The 20,489-nt window shown below is 34.8% G+C and overlaps 1 protein-coding gene across 1 annotated transcript; it reads left to right on the forward strand.

The window, feature by feature from the left end:
- Nucleotides 1-63: 63 nt before the first annotated feature.
- Nucleotides 64-12,175, forward strand: LOC126825741 (sin3 histone deacetylase corepressor complex component SDS3). The gene is made up of 9 exons (XM_050555522.2): nt 64-339; nt 4,932-5,001; nt 6,732-6,879; nt 7,433-7,492; nt 7,697-7,793; nt 8,760-8,855; nt 9,373-9,538; nt 10,989-11,073; nt 11,811-12,175. The coding sequence occupies exons 1-9, from the start codon at nt 222-224 to the stop codon at nt 11,904-11,906; spliced, it is 936 nt and encodes a 311-aa protein (XP_050411479.1). The 5' UTR covers nt 64-221; the 3' UTR covers nt 11,907-12,175.
- Nucleotides 12,176-20,489: the final 8,314 nt, after the last annotated feature.

Genomic DNA, 20,489 nt, shown 5'->3' on the forward strand with positions numbered 1-20,489 from the left:
ATTTTTGTGTATACTTATGTTTCTGTTAGGTGTTTGTTTTTTAATAACCTTTGAGGAGCAAAATTTAAATTATTCGCGGAATAGTTATCAAATTGTAATTATTTATAAAAAAAAATTCGTAACCTTTATCGATTAGTTTATTTTAATGCGCAGCATTTAAGCGCATAACGGATCTGAAATGAAAGAGTCCTGAGTGTTTATTATTTTAATGAAAAATCATCATGTCTAGTTATACATCTTCACCGCGTAATTATAACGACGATGATTACTTTAATGACGACTTAGATAGTACAGATTATGAAGACGATAGAGATCTTGATGGTAATTTATCAGATGAAGGTAAAGTCATTAGGCTACAATTGTTTTAAAGGAGAAATCGCTAATATTTGGGATCTAGAAATTGACACAAACAAAGTTAAAGTTGAAAGTGACAAATGCCATGGGTCGCAAGTTCCCAACTCATATAATAATGTAATATGAATGTATATAAACTGATTTACATTCAATCGTTTCCGTTTTTACCCGAATTTCAAATCAGTTATGTTCGGCGAAGTCTCAATCTAATGGCAAACTCTAGCGTCTGGTTATTCCAGTCTACACCGATAGTATTTATATTGCGCATGCTCTCCAGATAACAATTATGACGTCACCATATGACATGACTTGTGGAGTATGTCTAGCCTCGGTCTTTCAAGTCCCATGTTACAAATGGCGCTGAAACGCATTATATTATGGTACACGATTCATGTACCAATGGTAAACGATTCGTGTACGGTGTACCAATGGTAAAATGTTTATTTTGTCTAGTTAGATATTGGATATCAAAAGTCCATTTTTCCTGGTAAGATCACAAAATCGATGTTGATTTAAATTGACAAATAATTCATGTTTTCAATGTGGAAGACTTTTGATGATATTGACTTAGCTACTTTAAATTAAAGGGTAGCCAGCAGGATTCACAAATCTACCCAAATCACACATTATTTAACTCATCACAATAGATGAAATGAAATGGAGTTTAACGTCCTACTGTTCTGCTCCGACTGGGCTAATGAAGCTGAGCATACGCCATACAGGGTGCTATGAGGGAAATATGGCCCGTGCAGCGGCACTATGCCCTACTCTTATATCGAATCCCAACTACCAGGCAGGGGATCTTATGTGCACGGCAATGTAGGCATATACACAGGTCCTCGGTCTTTGCGCCATCCGAACGACTAGACAGCTGTCCTTGTCCTGCTTTCTGTCCTGCACCACTGACAAGGGCCTAAAGGGGAAACCTCGTCGGAAAGTCCTGATTAACCTCATCACAATAATTTACAGGCCTATTGATATTTGATATTTGATAATATAGCCATAAGCCTACATGTACATGTAGTTCCTTTAGGAACTGTCTTTGATCGGACGATGTCCGCTGACAGTTCCTATCGCTTTCTATATAGCTGCAATATGAAAATAGCACTCATTTCCACCTCTGGTCTAAGGTTATTTTGGAATCCTTACTGACAATTTTTCTCCGTCCATGATTCTTTTTTGTTTGCCAAAGGAATCATTTCTTGCCACAGCTGACACACATTTATAATAATTCAACACTATTTTCAAGCAGAATTTTGCGGTTAAAAACATACACAAAATACATTTGAACTGACCAGCCATTACGAGACTAGAACATGCGCAGACTGCATGTTTATTTAATCGCTAAATTCTACTTGTACAAAGTGTTGAATTATTATAAATTTGTGTCAGGTATGTCGAGAAATGATTCCTTTTGCAAAAAATAAACATTCACGCGTGCGGTGAAAAACAGAAGGTAGGGGTTCCAAAACAGCCTAAGAACAAAGGTGGTGGAAGAGCGGTATTTTACCGTATTTTCATATTGCAGCTATATAGAAAGCGATAGGAACTGTCAGCGGACATCGTCCAATTAGATTAGGCCATGTTCTTTATACCAAATTGTCATTTTTAATTTAATGGTAGGGCCTAACGTTTTTTTATGTCAAAAGGCCCCTCAAAGTCCTATTTCCAAGCAAGTTTGGAAATTTTGAAGCATTTATGCGTCAAAAATGCCCTTCAAGTTCAAGATGTGATTCCCAAGCAAGTTTGGAAGTTGTAACCAAGGAATGTAACTCGTGTATATTACACGAAATCGCATTTTGAGAAGCCTTTTGAGTTTGATACAAAATTAGAATTGACAATTTGGTATGGACAATAGTATATTATCAAATATTGATATATATTATTGTGGTATGAGTTGAAATAATGTTGGATTTGGGAAAATCGTGCTACCGTGTAATAATAATAAGCGTAAATGGAATGCTGCTGCCCTGCCAAATATTTTCCTCTTTTTGTTTGCCAATGACATCATTTGTTCTTGTCTCACAACTTGAAATACTTTAAAACTGAGCAATAACTGTCAATTCTGAAAACTTCGCTAATAAAATTGCTGTTGTATTAGGCCCTGTTTCTTATAATCGATTGTACAATTAAATATTCAATGGATAAAATAAGTTATCTCTTAGTCTTATAAGATTGTTTTAAATAAATTTAAAGAAATGAAATTTTCTGGTGAGCTTAATAAAGAAGGATGTTGAATGATAACCACGCATCATTGCAAGGTGCATGTGGAGCAAATGAACAAATTCATTATTATCCCAAACTGACTGAATTCTTCAATTACTTCAATCAATATCAATTAGTTTATCCCGATAAAAAATGCCAACATTTTACAGAAATGGATTTAATTTATACATGTAGTAATAGTATGGGTTAATATTTGTAAGTAGTGGATGATCAAGGGAGATAACTGGAACAGCGAGCCATTGACAATCACATTTGCTGTACATTTTTTGCAGGTTTTCCACGAATTAACTCAATTTTTTTTAAATAGTGGAAGTGTTACATGTACATGTATACATATATATAGTATGTATGTTAGTTTTGCACAATAATGAGGTACATGTAATGTAGCAAGCTTATTTAATTAGCATTGGGTAAATCGTCCTGCCTATAAGATTTCTTACTACACACTGATCTTGCTCACCGACACTTGATTTAATAATAATAATAATTCGTTAGGTTTGGGTGCTTTACTGTGTCTTTCTGTTATTCCATTCAATTTTGGTGATATCCCTTAGTATCTCCTGTTAGATCCTGTGTTTGATATAGACCTACAAGTTAATGACCTAAATCTTACAGCCCATTACAGCCCTTCAGTAGATGGCCTATAAATCTGTTGGCCTGTTACTCTGATCATTCTTTAATAATAAAAGATTACCTTATTCCTTGTGTTTGATAGACTGTTAAGTTAACAGCCCAGAAATCTTTCAGTACATTATTCAAATTGTTTCTTAGTATTACAGTCTGTTATTCCAATTTGAGTTCCAGTGTTTGATACAAAAATGCCTCTAAATATGTCAGTCTGCTATTCAGATCCTTAATATGTTAGTCCACTCTGACAGAGAACAAACAAGTGCATTTAACCGGAATGGATTTTTTTTGACTGAGCCTGCATTTTCCATAAATGGCTCTTTGACGTTAACCGATGATCTTAATCTTCTGGTATTGGAATTGGATTGGTTTTCACAAGTGAATAACACTTTGACTTTGATTCCAGACTTTGGATTGAATGCTGGGCCTTTGAGTTATTCTTATGTAAAGTGATAATTGCATTTTTATTTAAATGTGGTTGTATATTGTCGTCAGTATGGCGTCCACAATTGCTTGTGGACGCTCTAGAGGCTAAATTTAATATCTGATTGACTTAAATTGATACACAGTGTTTAAGATCATGAGACGAAGAATCCTATTGATTTTCAACGTTTTCCGATAATTACTGTCAGAGTTATGATCCTTGATCACTTTGAAATATCATGTGGACGTTCTAGAGGCTAAAGTTAATATCTGATTGACTTTAAATTTATACACAGTGTTTAGGGTCATGAGACGAAGAAGTCTAATGATTTTCAGTGATTTCTGATAATTAATGCTAGAGTTATGACCCTTGATCACTTTGAAATATCTTGTGGACGCTCAGGAGGCTAAATTTAATATTCTATTGACTTTAGATTTATACAGAGTGTTTAAGGTCATGAGACGTAGAATCCTATTGATTTTCAACGATTTCCGATAATTACTTCCAGAGTTGTGGCTCTTGATCACTTTGAAAATTTTATACACAGTGTTTAAGGTCATGAGATGATGAAGCCTATTAATTTTCAATGATTTCCGATAATTACTGCCAGAGTTATGCCAACTTATGGCCCTTAATCACTTTGAAAAAACTTGTGGATGCTCTAAAGGCTAAAGTTAATATCCGATTGACTTTAAATTTATACAGTGTTTACGGTCATGATTTCAACGATTTGTACAGTGTTTAAGGTCATGCCTTTTCAATGATTTCCGATAATTACTGCCAGAGTTAAGGTCCTTGATCACTTTGAAAAATCTTGTGGACGCTCTAGAAGCTAAAGTTATCATCCAATTGACATTAGATTGATACACAGAGTTTAAGGTCTTGAGACGAACAAGTATATTGAATTTCAATGAATTTTGATAACTTGAACAGCTAAATCAATGATATTAAATGTTTTGTATACTAAACGTTAGCATGGGGCAGAACTAAAAGCCAAACAAATTCTAATGATTTTCTGATAATTATTTAATGAGTTGTTACTCTTGATCAGATTTAAGTGTATTATAAATGTTTCATTACCGTTAATAGAAAAAATATGTGACAACTCTTGTTGACTGCTTGGACGATTTAGCTGCTGTAGTCGTATGTTTCGTTGCCTGGCAACCTATCTTTTTATAAGTCATATGTTTTAAATATGTTTACTTTAACTTTTTGTATACCATACAACAGGGCATGGGAAGAGTTGACCATATGGAGTCTAAGTAAAGCTTACATGTATATTGGGTTTTTCTTTTAACAGATACGGAAGATGCCAGTGAGACTGAAGATAAACAGGAAACAAATTTTCAGAGAACAGAAATAAAAGAACAGTAAGATAAATTAAAATGGATTAGTAAATGTTCTATTGAATAGGGCTTACAAAATATATATTTGGGTGGGGTTAAAGCGAAATTCAAAGTAATGTCTGTATAACATAGCGTACAGGTTTGCATTAGAGTTGTTGCGTTTATCCAATAACTCATTACTTAAAACAAAATGAGACCAAATTCCATAAATGAGTTACATATCCTGTTTAGTAGTTTTAGCATTTTTTAATGGCTCAATATTTTGTGCTTAAAGATGCATTATGTAAGATTTAGATAAAGAGCTGTGTGTTCTTGCTCTAATAGTTCCCAAATAGATAATTCAAAATTGATAATATTGAAAATTTCATTCAAATTTCTTTATTCTGAGAGACGTTATTATTGATTGAAGTTTTAACAAGATGTGGCATAGATCGTTTATTATCATAGCAAAGTTACTTTTTAATTAGAGTCAGCCTCGCTTCTCCATTTTTATATGCCCACATTTTCACGTGGACGTATATTGCCGTCGCCCTTGTCCGTCCACAATTGTTTGTGGACACTCTACAGCTCACAATTCTTATCTGATTTTGACGAAACTTGAAATATAGGTTTATCTCCAAAAGGTCTCAGTTGCTTTTGATATTGACATGTATTGGACCGAAACTTCATGGATTATGGCCCCTGATTGTACAAAAAATCACGCATATCGGACTGTAGTAACTTCCTGAATTATGGCCCTTGATTGAAAGAAAAATCATATTTTTAGCTCATGGACCCTATAGCAGTTATAATTTTTATATGATTTCAAAAAACGTTTGAATCATCGCTACCCTATGAGTATGGATGGTTGAATTCGAATTTCGTAAAAATCAGACCAAAACTGACAGACAAAATGGCCGCCCCTCGTACTCAAATAGCGTAAAAATAAGGTATATGAATGTTGTGATCCTCTAGAGGTCACAATTTTCTTCTGATTTATAAATTTATAACCCAAAGATCTTGATTCCTTTCGATATTCGCGCATATCAGATTGTAACTTCCTGAATTATGGCCCCTGATTGTACGAAAAATCACGTTTTTAGCTCGTGGACCCTATAGCTGTCATAATTTTATTCGATTTAAAAAAATGTTTGAATATATCACTGTTACACCCTAAGGATGGTTGAGTTCGAATTTCGGAAAAATCAGACCAAATCTGACAGACAAAATGGCTGCCGCTGCCCCTCGTACTCAAATAGCGTAAAAATATGATATATCAAGGTTGTGGACTCTCTAGAGGTGACAATTTTCTTCTGATTTTGATCAAACTTGAAATGTAAGTTTATAACTCAAAGATCTTGGTTCCTTTCGATATTTGCACATATCGGATCGTAAATTCCTGAATTATGGCCCCTGATTGTACGAAAAATCACTTTTTGTTTAGCTTGTTCTCTATCCATCTATTGCAAAATGCGGGCGTATCCTGCCTGGTAGCCACTGGTTAAATTAAATCATTAAATGATTTCAATCCCTTTACATCTCTGCCATCCGATGGTCTATAGAGGGGATCATAGGCTTGTCATGTGAATAAATGTGTAAATAATATTTTATTTAACATTTGAAGCCAAAATAAAAACCGGCAATGGGCAGATTTATTACATAATGCATCTTTAAGCTTTCAGACAAGATAAATAGGTCACTTTTACTCATCCTGGCATTTAATTTGGATATTAAAACTCACACATGATATGTGAATACCCCTTTTGGTTATTTAGAATGTACCAAGATAAATTAGCTCAACTGAAGAAGCAATTGCAGATGTTGGCAGAGGGTAAATTACCAGAATATACAAAAAGAATCAAGAAAGTTGAACAGCAGTATGCAGAAAGATTAGCACTGAGTGAAATCTGGAGAGACTTGCAGGTACATGTACTTAGGAAATGCTGTCCTTATTGTTGATGTTACAGAGGTTCTTGTGTTTGCCTTTTTTGTTGATATTAGAAGAGTTCTTGCATTTTCCAGTATTTACAGACTAGATTCACTGACTGGCAGTGGAATTGTCCAGCCAGATAATATACCCACCAACAATTTATATGCCATAAATTTAGGTTTTTCTAAGAGTTTATCCATAAAATCACAGTAAATACCATTTATATTTTTCATGGTGTATAAACACCTAAAAACCTATTGAGAATGAAATATTGATGAAACTTGTCTCTTTGAAAACAGTTTTCTTTACAATTTTTTTGATCAACAAATTATGTGAAAAATTAACCCACTGACCCTAGTCTAGTGACTCACAGGGCTAATAAAACAGGTATACACCATGCTGTTTGCTATGGGGGATCGAACTGGCAACCTCCTAGTAAGTGAGCCAGCACTGTATTCACTCCAAAAGATGGACTCAATTCAAAATGTGTAACTAACTGATTTATGAAATACAGGATGTATTGAACAATTGTTTTCATCTTTTTAGTTAAAGATGGTTGAGAGGGAATTTATAAAGGAAAAGGAATATGTTCAGAAAGAATTTGAGGTAAGAGCAGTATTAGTGCACTGTAGACCAAGTCACTTTCATTATAAACTCTATTGGTCAGGATTCACAAAAAAGCAAACTGTAGTGTAATTGGCTTCCATGTATAAATTAGCCAAAAGATAGATACTGGAAATTTTTGGTTAGAGTTTACATTTTAGAAGTATTTTATATAATGCTTCAGACAACTTGGAACTATTATTTCAGGATAAAAAGATAGATTTGAAAGAGAATCTGATATCAGAGTTAGAAGAAAAAAAGAGGAGTGTTGAGGGTGAAAAGGCAATATTAGATCTAAATGGCGGTAAGCTAAATACCTATGGGTCATTTCTTAATACTATAACATGATAACAGGACCAATAACCTACATTTTTGTCTTAATATAACTGATTGATTGTGACTATAAGTTTTAAATGAATGAATGAAATTGGGGTTTGACATCCTACCTTTCTGCACCAACTGGGACACTCATTATCAAAATTACTCAGTCATCTTTAAACTGGACACATGTACAAATTAGATGATTTTTGGTGATTTTAAACAATTTTTACACATTTTTAAACAAAGATTTGATATTAAACGAAGATACAGAAGATTAAAAGATACCTGGGTTACAGTGAATGTTCCTTACACAGGTTGGATGGCCGAATGGTTAGCTCGTGCGTGTTGTATCATAGGGTCTGTCATTGAGTCAACTGGCATGGTTTTGATTCCCCGGTTATAGGAGTAGGGTCGCCTGTCAACCTCATGGGTTTTCTCCAGGTCCTCCGGTTTCCTCCCACTTGCTAAAGACCCCTACGCGCAAGCGAATTATTGAAATAAAGTTGAACCATATGTTAGTCCCAAAATGACCTAGTTTATGTTGAGTGGATGTTAAACCCCATCTTTCTCTCTCTTTCTCTCTGATCCTGAGGTGTCCAGATTAGTGAGCCAGCACCTTAACCACTGAGCCACCAAGTTTGAAGGTTTGAGTGGTATTCAATCTAAATATTCCCAACCATAATACTAGTGATTGGTAAATTTTGTGTTGGTTTACACAATACATATATCACTGACTATTTTATCTTGATTAGTCTGCTTCACTAAATTCGCTAAATAGAAATAGAGTCAATATAGTATGTACAGATAATATTGTCACAATGAAAGACCATTGTTTTAAGCAAGTTCACAGCAAATCAGTTGTTACCATGAGACACTCAAGAGAACTGAACATAAAGCAAGCAATGAGATTATCAGTGATATATTTTTAATATGATTTTCTGTGTTTCAGATTTCATTGATATGAAACCTGTTATGACAAGAAAGTTAAGAAGACGTCCTAATGAACCAATTCCACTGCCAGAAAAACGTAGAAAACCTACACCAGATATCCTTTATAATATCTCTTAATGAAGAGAAGCTTGTATACATTTGCCAATAAAATATTTCTGGAAAATCTGAGGTCCAATATTAGCTCAGAAAATAGCCAGATTAATTGGAAACACACAGGTTGTAAAACTTTATTTGACTGCAGTCCATTGTTTCAGTTATATTCTTACTTGTTTGGTAATAGACTATCACATTTGAACTCTTAAAATTACTTATTTGTTGAGTTATCACTGATCGAATAAAAAAAGCACTGTGTTTCACTTTCTTTGTGACAGGTAATGGAATGTAATTATTAGATTTTTGAAGTAAGGTCATGTATTGAGTAATGGACGATTTCAAAATCTTATTTTATTCTTTATTGTGTCAAGTAATTTAAACCTGTTACATGCAACTGTTTTTATCTTGAATTTGAACATTAGGCAACATGGCACCCAGAATAAGTTATACTATTGAGAAGAATGGAAACAAACTTCTATGCCATGCCTATTTCATTATGACTCTTTAACTAGTACTACCTCAGTTAAATATCATATTGAGTGATGATGAAATAATGCATGATATCCAGTATTTAAATAAAATCAGTGGTAAGCCCATAAAAAAATCAATGTTATCATCATCTCCAATGGATAATATAAATGATGTAAGAATTGAAGATGGTAAACTCTATTATGATAAAAGATGGTGAGTACTCATTATTGATTTTTATTATGGAAATTTTATACAAATGTTAAAGGAACTAAGTCTCTTACTCAATATATTCCATAATATTCGAAATTAAAAACATGAATTAGAATTTGATCGATTTTAAACAATAGTGATGTTTTTATCTTGCCTTGAAACGATAGGATCCTAATATCTAATATTTAAGACACAACATTTTATAACCAGTACACGAGTTTTGTACCCTATGGTTTCGGGTGCCATTTTGTAATGACCAAATAAAAACAATCGACAACACGATGTGGAATTAATTAGTAAAGGCTGACTTACAAACGACAAATTAATAATTTAAAAAATGTGTAGAATCAGGCGTAAATGACTGCTGTTTAATTTGAACTGTTCACATATTTTACTGAACATGAATATAAATCACTTTACATACATTATTCATATTACATATGTGCTTTTAGAACCATTTTTATACGCCCGTATATTGTTGTCGTCCGTCCGCCCGGCGTCCACAATTGCTTGTGGACACTCTCTAGGCTGAAGTTAATATCCGATTGACTTTAAATTTATACACAGTGTTTAAGGTCATGAGACGAAGAAGCCTGTTGATTTTCAGCGATTTTCGATAATTACTACCAGAGTTATGGCCCTTGATCACTTCAAAAATTCTTGTGGATGCTCTAGAGGCTAAAGTTAATATCCAATTGACTTTAAATTGATACACAGTGTTTACGGTCATGAGACGAAGAATCATATTGATTTTCAGCGATTTCTGATAATTACTGCCAGAGTTATGGCCCTTGATCACTTTGAAAAATCTTGTGACGCTCTAGAGGCTAAAGTTATCATCCGATTGACTTCAGATTGAGATGAACAAGTATATTGATTTTCAATGATGTTAAAAGTTTCGTATACTAAACGTTAGCATTGGGCAGAACTTTATAAAAACTAAACAAAGTCTAATGTTTTTCTGATAATTACTTAATGAGTTGTTACTCTTAATCAGGTTTTAATGTATTATAAATGTTTCATTACTGAAAAAAGTAAAAATATGCGACAAGGTTCCTAAATTTGGAGTCATATACGCCCTTTAATAACACATGACACAATTATAAGTAATACAAGTTACCTAAAACATATTTCTGGCGACATTTTGACAAGGGTTCTCTTGTCTTTATCAAGCAGAGAATTGATAAAAACAAAAGAACCCTCTTCGAAACATGGCCAGAAATAACTTCTAAGAAACTTGTATTCTATATAATTGTGTCATGTTATTCTCATTCATTTACTATTGCTGCTTAAACTATTTTAAAGGAGCTAAACTGTTGGATTTAGTTCAAATTAAGTATTGGATTTAAAACTCCTACTTTAAAAAGCTAAACTGTTGGATCTAGTTCAAATTAAGTATTGGATTTGGTTGATCTGATATTTTTTTAGTTAGCTTTCTGAATAAATTTTACAGGTTTCAAAGAAACCATCCAGTTTTTGTTGAATCTAAAGATGCACCAAAAACCCATGGTATTATCACTGGAATAGGAACACAAGAAGTAAGTTGTTTTGCTGTAATCCATAAAAAATATCTGAAAGAAATACCATTAAAATGTTGCAATTATGAATGATATAAAAGGAACAAAATGAAAGAACCAGTCAATGTTTTTGAATTTGTAAATCTTTTCTCGTGATACAACAATAGGTGTGCCCTAATTAGAGAATTATTGGATGCACAGTAGTAGTATCTTTTTATCTTTATTGCCCTGTTTTATGATGTCTGGAGTTCAGAGTGTGATTCTCATACCCATTGATTTAAAACTACATTCTCAACCTCACTGTGTAACAGAACTTGTGCAGTTAACCTAGCAATACCCACCAATGTCCAGTCTGTCATGACATTATGAATGATTGTGTAATGTGTACACTAAGTAATCAAGACAAATACATTATTAATCACACTGTCCCATCAAAATGTTGGAAGTCTTGAGATTGTGCTGTTGATTGGCAACTATAGATAGTGCTAACCTTCTTTTACTTTTTGTTGATTTGCTCAGTGAAGGGGAATTGAAGATCAATAATGAATTTGCAAACCATGATACCAGAGGTTGAGAATGTACATGTGAGAGTATTGGCATTATATGGTACCATGTAATATTTGTTTGTATGACATAAATTAGCAGTACATGTGCAGAATAATTAGAATTAGTAAATAAATTGCTGCTGCTTTTCCAAAATATTTGGAGTCATAAGATAAGGTAATAATGGCCCACTCAATCCTTGTTTTCTTTTTTAGATTTGGATAAGGAAGACTTCAGATAATTCTAAATTACGTATATATTTAACCCAGTTACAGAAAGGCAAATATGTTCTAAGAAGAAGAGCCACGTAGCTACTTGCGTTTAATAGTGTTGTGTTATATATGTATGTGTAAACTGGACTACAGAATTAACAATGCTGACTTGATTTATCTCCAATATTCCACCTTGTGCTAGTGGATCTGATGATGGTTACCAGAGAACCAGTCCAGCATATTGTGTGGACTATGTCACAACCACTCATGTTCAAAGGGTTAAAATTGCTTTAAAAAGTGAAATGGCCAGCGTTTCATGTATTTTTATACACCCACATAGGTCAACTCTAAATAAATTTTAGATAATCCAAAAATTGATCTTTTTTACATTTTAATTATCAGCTTATTTCTCTTAAATAGAAATGATAAGACATATTTTATAAGGAGGTCTTGCAAGGTCATGTTACACCAGTTAGATGCAGTGTCTCATTATATAGTAAATCTGACCAGTATGGTTGAGGTCTTGGGGTGATCACATTACCAAATGTACAACTAAACCCCTGTAGCCCAGTGACCTACAGAATCTTTATCCAGTTTTGTAACTAATTACCAATAGAAGATCATCAGACTAGTATAATTTTTAGTATCTGGAATGTTCTGGTACTATAAATATAAAACTAAAGTGTTACAGTTCTCTCATGATTTTTGTATCACGGGATTTGACTGACCTATGTAAGTGCTCGTGCCACCAACGTTAGTAAGCTAATATCAATATATTGTACATCATTACACAGTAAAACACCACATAACATCTACTCTATACAAATCTACATCTGTCCACTTAATACACAAGATATCTTGCACGTAGGGAGATTTCCCATCAACTCTACAAGATCACCATCCTCGGTTACCCAGTGTACTCATTCCGTTCTACTCCACTATACCCTGGGTTAATCAATGGGGGAGACACATTTTCAAGTTATCCGCCCTTGATGATTGTGCTATTTTTATTGACCAATAAGTAACTCTCATCGGACAAGGTTAGGAGTTGGCCTATTCTAAATGCGTAATTATTAACAACCAATTATGTTAATGAAGACCAGACGTTCATATAATAATGTAGGGTCATTAGTTTTATTTAGAATCGTAGACAAGTTATTGAGAATGAAATTGCCATGTATAAGTTCAATAATAATAAACATAACAGAATGACATATTTCAGACAAAGAACGAATAGTAATAATAATAACAAAAGTCAAACATATAGATGTTATACATATTTGAAATCAACAACACATACTACAGATTTTGATAATACAATTAAATATACTGTAAATAAATTATAAATATATACATTATTTACATAAATCATTCAGTAAATGGACATGAATATGGTTATCTACCCTTATAAAAACAAAGGCGAAACGATTGGTTTGTAAACTGTTTTCTAATTGGTTCGTAGACTGTAGCTACATTTTAGGCCAGGGCAGATAATTTGAAATCATGGAAACCCTATGGAGTAGAACCGAATGAGTACACTGGGTAACCGAGGATGCAAGATCACATGACATACATGCTAGCAGACAACATAAGTTGTATCTGACACATTTGACAACCTGTGTTCCCGAAGCAGTCGTAACAAACTTTAATGACGATTGCCTCACCTGATAGCAATCATGTTTTAATTATTGGCCTACTAGGTTTGTTTGCTGGCAGACAGACTAAACAAAATGTTGATACAACCCCATTTCAAACCAATTCACATCAAAAGTATTAGCAAATGAAAAAGAAAGTTGTGACAAAAGAAGATAACTAATCATAAAATCTAGCTGTGGCAGAGCCAGGATTTTCCAGTCGGGGGGAATGGGGGGGGGGGGGAGGTCAGTAATTTGGAGTATGTCCTGAATAATGGGCACAATCAACAGAAATAATTGCTTCTTAGAATGAATTAATAAATGGAGAAAATTGGCTGATGGAGCTTTAAAGATACATAGGGTAGTTATTTCCAATAAAAGTATTAGTCTGGGGGCTAGGTGGGTTTTGTTCAACATGGAAGGTTTGGGATGCTAGTGGTGTATGGCTGGTTTAAGAGACCCCAGAAACCCAATTCTTAAGTTGGCCAGTGGTGGATATGGTAGGAGGAGCCACCCATAGTACCACCCAAAATTGGTTTATTCAACATGGAAGGTGCAAGTTCCACTTCAGTGGCATTTTGATAGAAGAATGTACCCTGAATTAGGAAATATAACTTAAAGATACATTATGGGAGATTAGATAAAGCAGTTGTTGTTGTTTGTATTTTAGAGGAGAGCCGAAAAAAGCTCTCCTTAATCAACAAATTGAAAAGATCGCTCCCCTAAAAAAACTCTTCCAGTTTCAATAAGAGTGATCTGATATTAAGGAGAGTGATTAGTTGTGTGTATGGGAAATGGTTCTGAAGACCAATAACTGCATGTAAGGGGGTCATTCCTGGATTCATAAATGATAATAAATCCCCCCATGACTTTTTAAAGGAGAACGATTTTCAATTTTAAGGAGAGAGAGAGAAAAGGCTCCCCTCGGTCGACATTTCTGGATTATGGCCCCTGATTGTACAAAAAATCGTTTTTGTTTTTAGCTGGTTCTTCTATCCATCTCTTGCAGAATGTGGGCGTACCCTGCCTGGCAGTCGCTGGTTCGATTTTACTCTGAAATATTTTTATACGCCCACATTTTCATGTGAATCCAAATATATAAAGACTAGAGAGAGGAATCCAAAATCATTTGAATAACATAAACTAAGATGGGATCTAAGTCATAATAAACTTGATGCGGTGACACCAGTAGTAGGAGTGATTAAAAACATCCAATCTTTTTCAATTTAATATTGCTTCTATGACTATTAAGTCTGGTACTAAAGGGGGCTGATAGTTTGGCCAACATACTGTTTCTTACAAAACTCACAAGTTATACAATATATAACTTTAGAACTATGGCAATTTAAACAATAAGCCTTAATATGAATTTTTTTTAAGTCTATACTGCAATTGTATCATTTGTGTAGCTTGTATTCTCTGAAGAAGTAGGTTTTTAGACTTACGAAACGTTAGATACTATAAAAGATGGTTTTGTGATACCCATGACTTTGTTTTTAATCACATTTTCATGTGGACGTATTATGCCGTCGTCCCTTTCTGTCCAGACGCCCGTCTGTCTGTCTGTCCATCCGTCCGTCAGTTCACAATTTGTTTGTGGACACTCTAGAGGTCACAATTCTTATCCGATTTTGACGAAACTTGAAATATAGGTTTATCTCCAAGAGATCTCGGCTGCTTTCGATATTGGCATGTATCGGATCGAAACTTCATGGATTATGGCCCCTGTTTGTACGAAAAATCACGTTTTTAGCTTGTGGACCCTATAGAGGTCACAATTTTTATCCGATTTTGTTGAAACTTGAAATGTAGGTTTATAACCTAAAGATCTTGGTTCCTTTCGATATTCGGGCTTATCGGACCGTAACTTCCTGAATTATGGCCCCTGATTGTACGAAAAATCGCGTTTTTAGCTTGTGGACTCTATAGAGGTCATAATTTTGATCCGGTTTTAAAAAAAAACGTATTATTATATCACTGTTACACCCTAATGACGACTGAGTTCGAATTTCGTGAAAATCGGCCCAAAACTGACAGACAAAATGGCCGCCCTTCGTTCTCAAATAGCGTAAAAATATGGTATATCAAGGTTGTGGAGCCTATAGAGGTCACAATTTTTATCCGATTTCGTTGAAACTTGAAATGTAAGTTTATAACCCAAAGATCTTGGTTCCTTTCGATATTCGCGCAAATCGGACCGTAACTTACTGAATTATGGCCCCTGATTGTACGAAAAATCGCGCTTTTAGCTTGTGGACCCTATAGAGGTCATAATTTTTATCCGATTTAAAAAAAAAAACGTATTATTATATCACCGTTACACCCTAAGGACTGCTGAGCTTGAATTTCGTGAAAATCGGCCAAAAACTGACAGACAAAATGGCCGCCCTTCGTTCTTAAATAGCGTAAAAATATGGTATATCAAGGTTGTGGAGCCTATAGATGTCACAATTTTTTATCCGATTTTGTTGAAACTTGAAATGTAAGTTTATAACCCAAAGATCTTGGTTCCTTTCGATATTCGTGCATATCGGACCGTAACTTCCTGAATTATGGCCCCTGATTGTACGCAAAAATACGTTTTTTGGCTTGTGGACCCTATAGAGGTCATAATTTTTACTCGATTTAAAAAAAACGTGTTAATTTATCACCGCTACTCCCTAAGGACTGCTGAGCTTGAATTTCGTGAAAATCGGCCAAAAACTGACAGACAAAATGGCCGCCCTTCGTTCTTAAATAGCGTAAAAATATGGTATATCAAGGTTGTGGAGCCTATAGATGTCACAATTTTTTATCCGATTTTGTTGAAACTTGAAATGTAAGTTTATAACCCAAAAGATCTTGGTCCCTTTCAATATTCGCGCATATTGGATCGTAACTTCCTGAATTATGGCCCCTGATTGTACGAAAAATCACGTTTTTAGCTTGCGGACCTTATTACGGTCATAATTTTTATCCGATTTAAAAAAAATCATCACCGTTACACCCTAAGGTCGACTGAGTTTGAATTTCGTGAAAATCGGCCCAAAACTGACAGATAAAATGGCTGCCCTTCGTTCTCAAATAGCGTAAAAATATGGTATATCAAGGTTGTGGACCCTATAGAGGTCACAATTTTTATCCGATTTTGTTGATACTTGAAATGTAAGTTTATATAACCCAAAGATCTTGGTTCCTTTCGATATTTGCGCATATCGAATTGTAATTTCCTGAATTATGGCCCTTGATTGTAGGAAAAATCACTTTTGTTTTATCTTGTTTTCTATCCATCTCTCGAAAATGTGGGCGTATCCTGCCTGGCAGCCGCTGGTTTTAATTGATAAATGAATTTAAAAATTTTAAAATAGGTGTAAAAAAATCGATGTGTAGTGCCACTCTAGTCACTCTGCTTTATGTCCGCAATTTTTTGTTTGTATGCACAAATAGACAGACAGACAGCAACAACACGATGATGTCCCGTTACAACAATATTGTGGCCAGTTTTTATAACTTCATAAGCCTGATTTTGCTCTGGAATTAATAGCTGGGGGCGGGAGGGGGCATTTCATGTCAAGTGGACCAAATTTGGGAAAGTTGGGAACATAAAACTTCATTTACCCTAATATAATATACATCTTGTGTATTTGATGGCTAATATTTTTAATTGGCACTTGAAATCTGTGCGGTGATGAAGTTTTAATGGCTATTATCAAAATTGTTGACTTTTCACGTTGATTTTAAAATAACTTCTAAAAGGCCTATACTCCTTAAATGTGTCTATTAAGAGTCACTTTTTGCGTAGATTACAAATATGTAATCATTTTGGATGTACATTGTAGTGTTCTAATTTTATTTTGCCTTCAAAATGAGAAAAAATTGGTTAATACGCTTCACGAATTGGATTATTGGGTTTTCACGATCAGATTAAAATTATTTCTGAAAGACTTAGACCCCTCATTTGGATCAACTCTTAACATAGAATAAGAATAAAGATTCTTTTGGGATCCAGGGAGTATCGTTTCAATTTAGTTTTGCTTTAAAACAGGTGAAAACTTGTTTTGTCTGTTTAGAAAGTTGAAGTACAGTAGGCCTTATGTAGTTTCACTACCACTAGGCGCCTCCAAACTACAGGCCGTAATTCTCAACCCAACGTCTTGAAACTTTGCATACTAATAATTATTCCTTATACCCCCAGGATGTTCTTTATTATTTTTGATGCGTGCCCGACCCCCAGTGGCAGAGAGCTACGATCAATTTTTGTATGTGTCAGTTTGTCGTCTACAAGCGACAATTCTTAACGGATTGCTTTGAAGTTGTGCATACTTACCCCTTATACCCTAAGAATGATCGTTATTCTTTTTTGTGCGTGACCAACCCCCAGGGGCAGAGTCACGCCTATTTTTTCTTTGTGTGTCTGCGTGTTTTTATCATCTTGTAAACTTTTTATACTTATTCCTTTAGGATGACCGCTATAATTGGTGGTGCATGCCCGACCCCCATTTGATTTACTACTGATTATCTTAACATTTTTCTTACATAGAATAACAATACCTCGCCTTTTTGACACATCGTAATTATCAAAAACCATGTCCCCTTCCCACTGAGGTTTAAGATCTGCATCCCAAAACGTCTCCTACAAGACTATTACGTTATTCGCACTGCGACGGATATGTGCAAGAACGTCGTTTATCTTAACTAATGATCTTAAGTAATTTATATTTTGACCCACTATTGACAAAACCATTGAGTAAAGAAATAATTTTACAGTTTTAAATCTACAATCCGTATCAGCTTAAAGAAGCTAAATCGGTAATATTTTGGAGCTAGAAATTGACACAAATGGGTCGCAACACATATATTAATATAAACTGTTTTACATTCAATCGTTTCTATTTTACTGTGAAATGTCATCAGTTATGTTCGGTGATATACGCCAGAAGTCTCAACCGAAAGTCTGGTTATTCCAGTCAACATCGATAATATTTATTGTGCATGCTCTACAAATAAGAATATGGCATTACCGTTTGACATGACATGTGGAATATATGTCTAGCCTTATTCTTTGAGCACCTTGTTACAAATTGCACTGAAACGCATTATGGTACACGATTCGTGTACCAATGGTAAAATGTTTATTTTGTCTGAAATATTGGATATCAGAAGCCCATATTTTCAAGGTAAGATGACCACGCCAATGCTGATTTAAATTGCAAAAAAAATCGTGTTTTCAATGTCGAAGATTTTGGATGATATTGGGTTACGGACTTAGCTACTTTAAATGTCTTGTCTATGAGTTTCAATGCACAAAATGACTGCTTAAGAGCATAAAATGTTGTACTAATGCTATAATTAAGAGCTTATTAATTAGCACTAAATTGTGATCATATTTAAAACTTAAGAGTCCATAGCTGAAACAAAGCCTAAAAGCTAGCTAACCAAGTCAGGAAACCCAAAATATCACGTAAGAGCGACAAAAGTTGAACAAACTTGGCTTACGACAGGTGACAAAGGTCATATTTTGGGCCACATTATGACCAATCAACCAATCAAATTGCTCATGTCTGCTTGCTCTAAGCAGAAAATTGTCATCTTCGAACACCATCAAGGCATTCACCTAATAAACACCTACACTAAGTTTAAACATTCTACATCAATTAGAAGAAGATGTATTGTGTCCCAAATGGCTTGATGAACAGACAGACGAACAGGCTCATTTTAATAGTCCCCTGCTTTCTTCGAAAAGCGGGTGACAAAAATGTTGATGTCAGCAATAATTATGCACTTGAAAATAATGGTAAAGTTATCATGCAACAGGGAATTGAAGGAGACTAAACTTCCTTTTATGCATTATTCAATTTAAAGAGATACATTCTGGAGATTCGATAACGAGTTGGCAGTTCTCACTATAATAGTTAAAAACTAAATAATGTAAAGGCAATTTGCTGCAAATTTCATTCAAATTGATCCACTATGAACCGAGAACTAAGCAGTTGAAATTTCCGGCTAGCCTTGATCATCATTACTAAAGTCAGTACAATAAACATCATAGTCTCGATTATCCATTTAATCGTTAAATCGTGAACTCGACGTAAAGGAAAGTTATGCAGTAAATCGGCTCATAATCCACTAAAGATCGCAGGCTAGCGATGCCATCTAGAGTTGATTATGGTCTGGATAGGTTAATTAATGTCTAATTAATAATTTAGATAACATTTCGTGTCTAAAGAAAGACCTGCATTAGACAGATTTAGCTCTTGCATAATGTATGTTTATAAAGGACTAATTCCAGATATAGTTCAATGAGTGAACTGTTTAAAGGGTGATTAGCTCTATTCTTTTGAATAGACGAAAGTGGGTCGGAAAGCGCATATTTATGGTGGCTGATTGGTATCATGTCGGGATGTCGTGATGTCGGGTTGTGGTGCTGTGATGTCGGGTTGTCATGATGTCGTGATGTCAGGTTGTCGGCCATATTCCTCTCAATACTATGATTATGTTCCCCGGGATTTTGCAGCGCGGTTTCTCCATGTCGGTAGCGCAGGACAAAGGGCCTGGCAAAGAACGGCGTCTAGCATTGTAGATAGGACAAAAAAAAAACTCCTGTGTACACATTGGCGTGCACATAAAAGAATACTTCACAGTTGAAATTCGATGAAGAAATGCCACGGTCCATTAGAAATTTCCGTCATATCACTCTGCATAGCCTATGCCTATCTTCAATATAGTCCGATTTGTTCGGAAAAGTAGGAAAATGAAAAGAAATGAGGTTTAACGTTCAACTATTCTGCTACGTCAGCCACAGTGGCTAAGTAAGTAAGACGCTGGTTCGCTAGCATGGACGTTGCGCTTGCGGGATCGCCCCGATGTTGGCCGAGAAAGTTCATCAATATTTTCCGGCGTGGTTTTCCCTTGTCAGGGGTGCTAAAGGAAGGGCCTGACAAGGACAGCTGTCTAGTCGGTCGGATGGACGAAAACCCGAGGTCCCGTGTATACATTGGCGTGCACGTAAAATATTCCTTGGTAATTGGAATTCGATATAAGAGTATACTTAGCGCCGCTGTCCGAGCAA

This window comes from Patella vulgata, chromosome 6 (genome assembly GCF_932274485.2).
Source record: "Patella vulgata chromosome 6, xgPatVulg1.2, whole genome shotgun sequence".
Classification (NCBI taxonomy): domain Eukaryota; kingdom Metazoa; phylum Mollusca; class Gastropoda; family Patellidae; genus Patella; species Patella vulgata.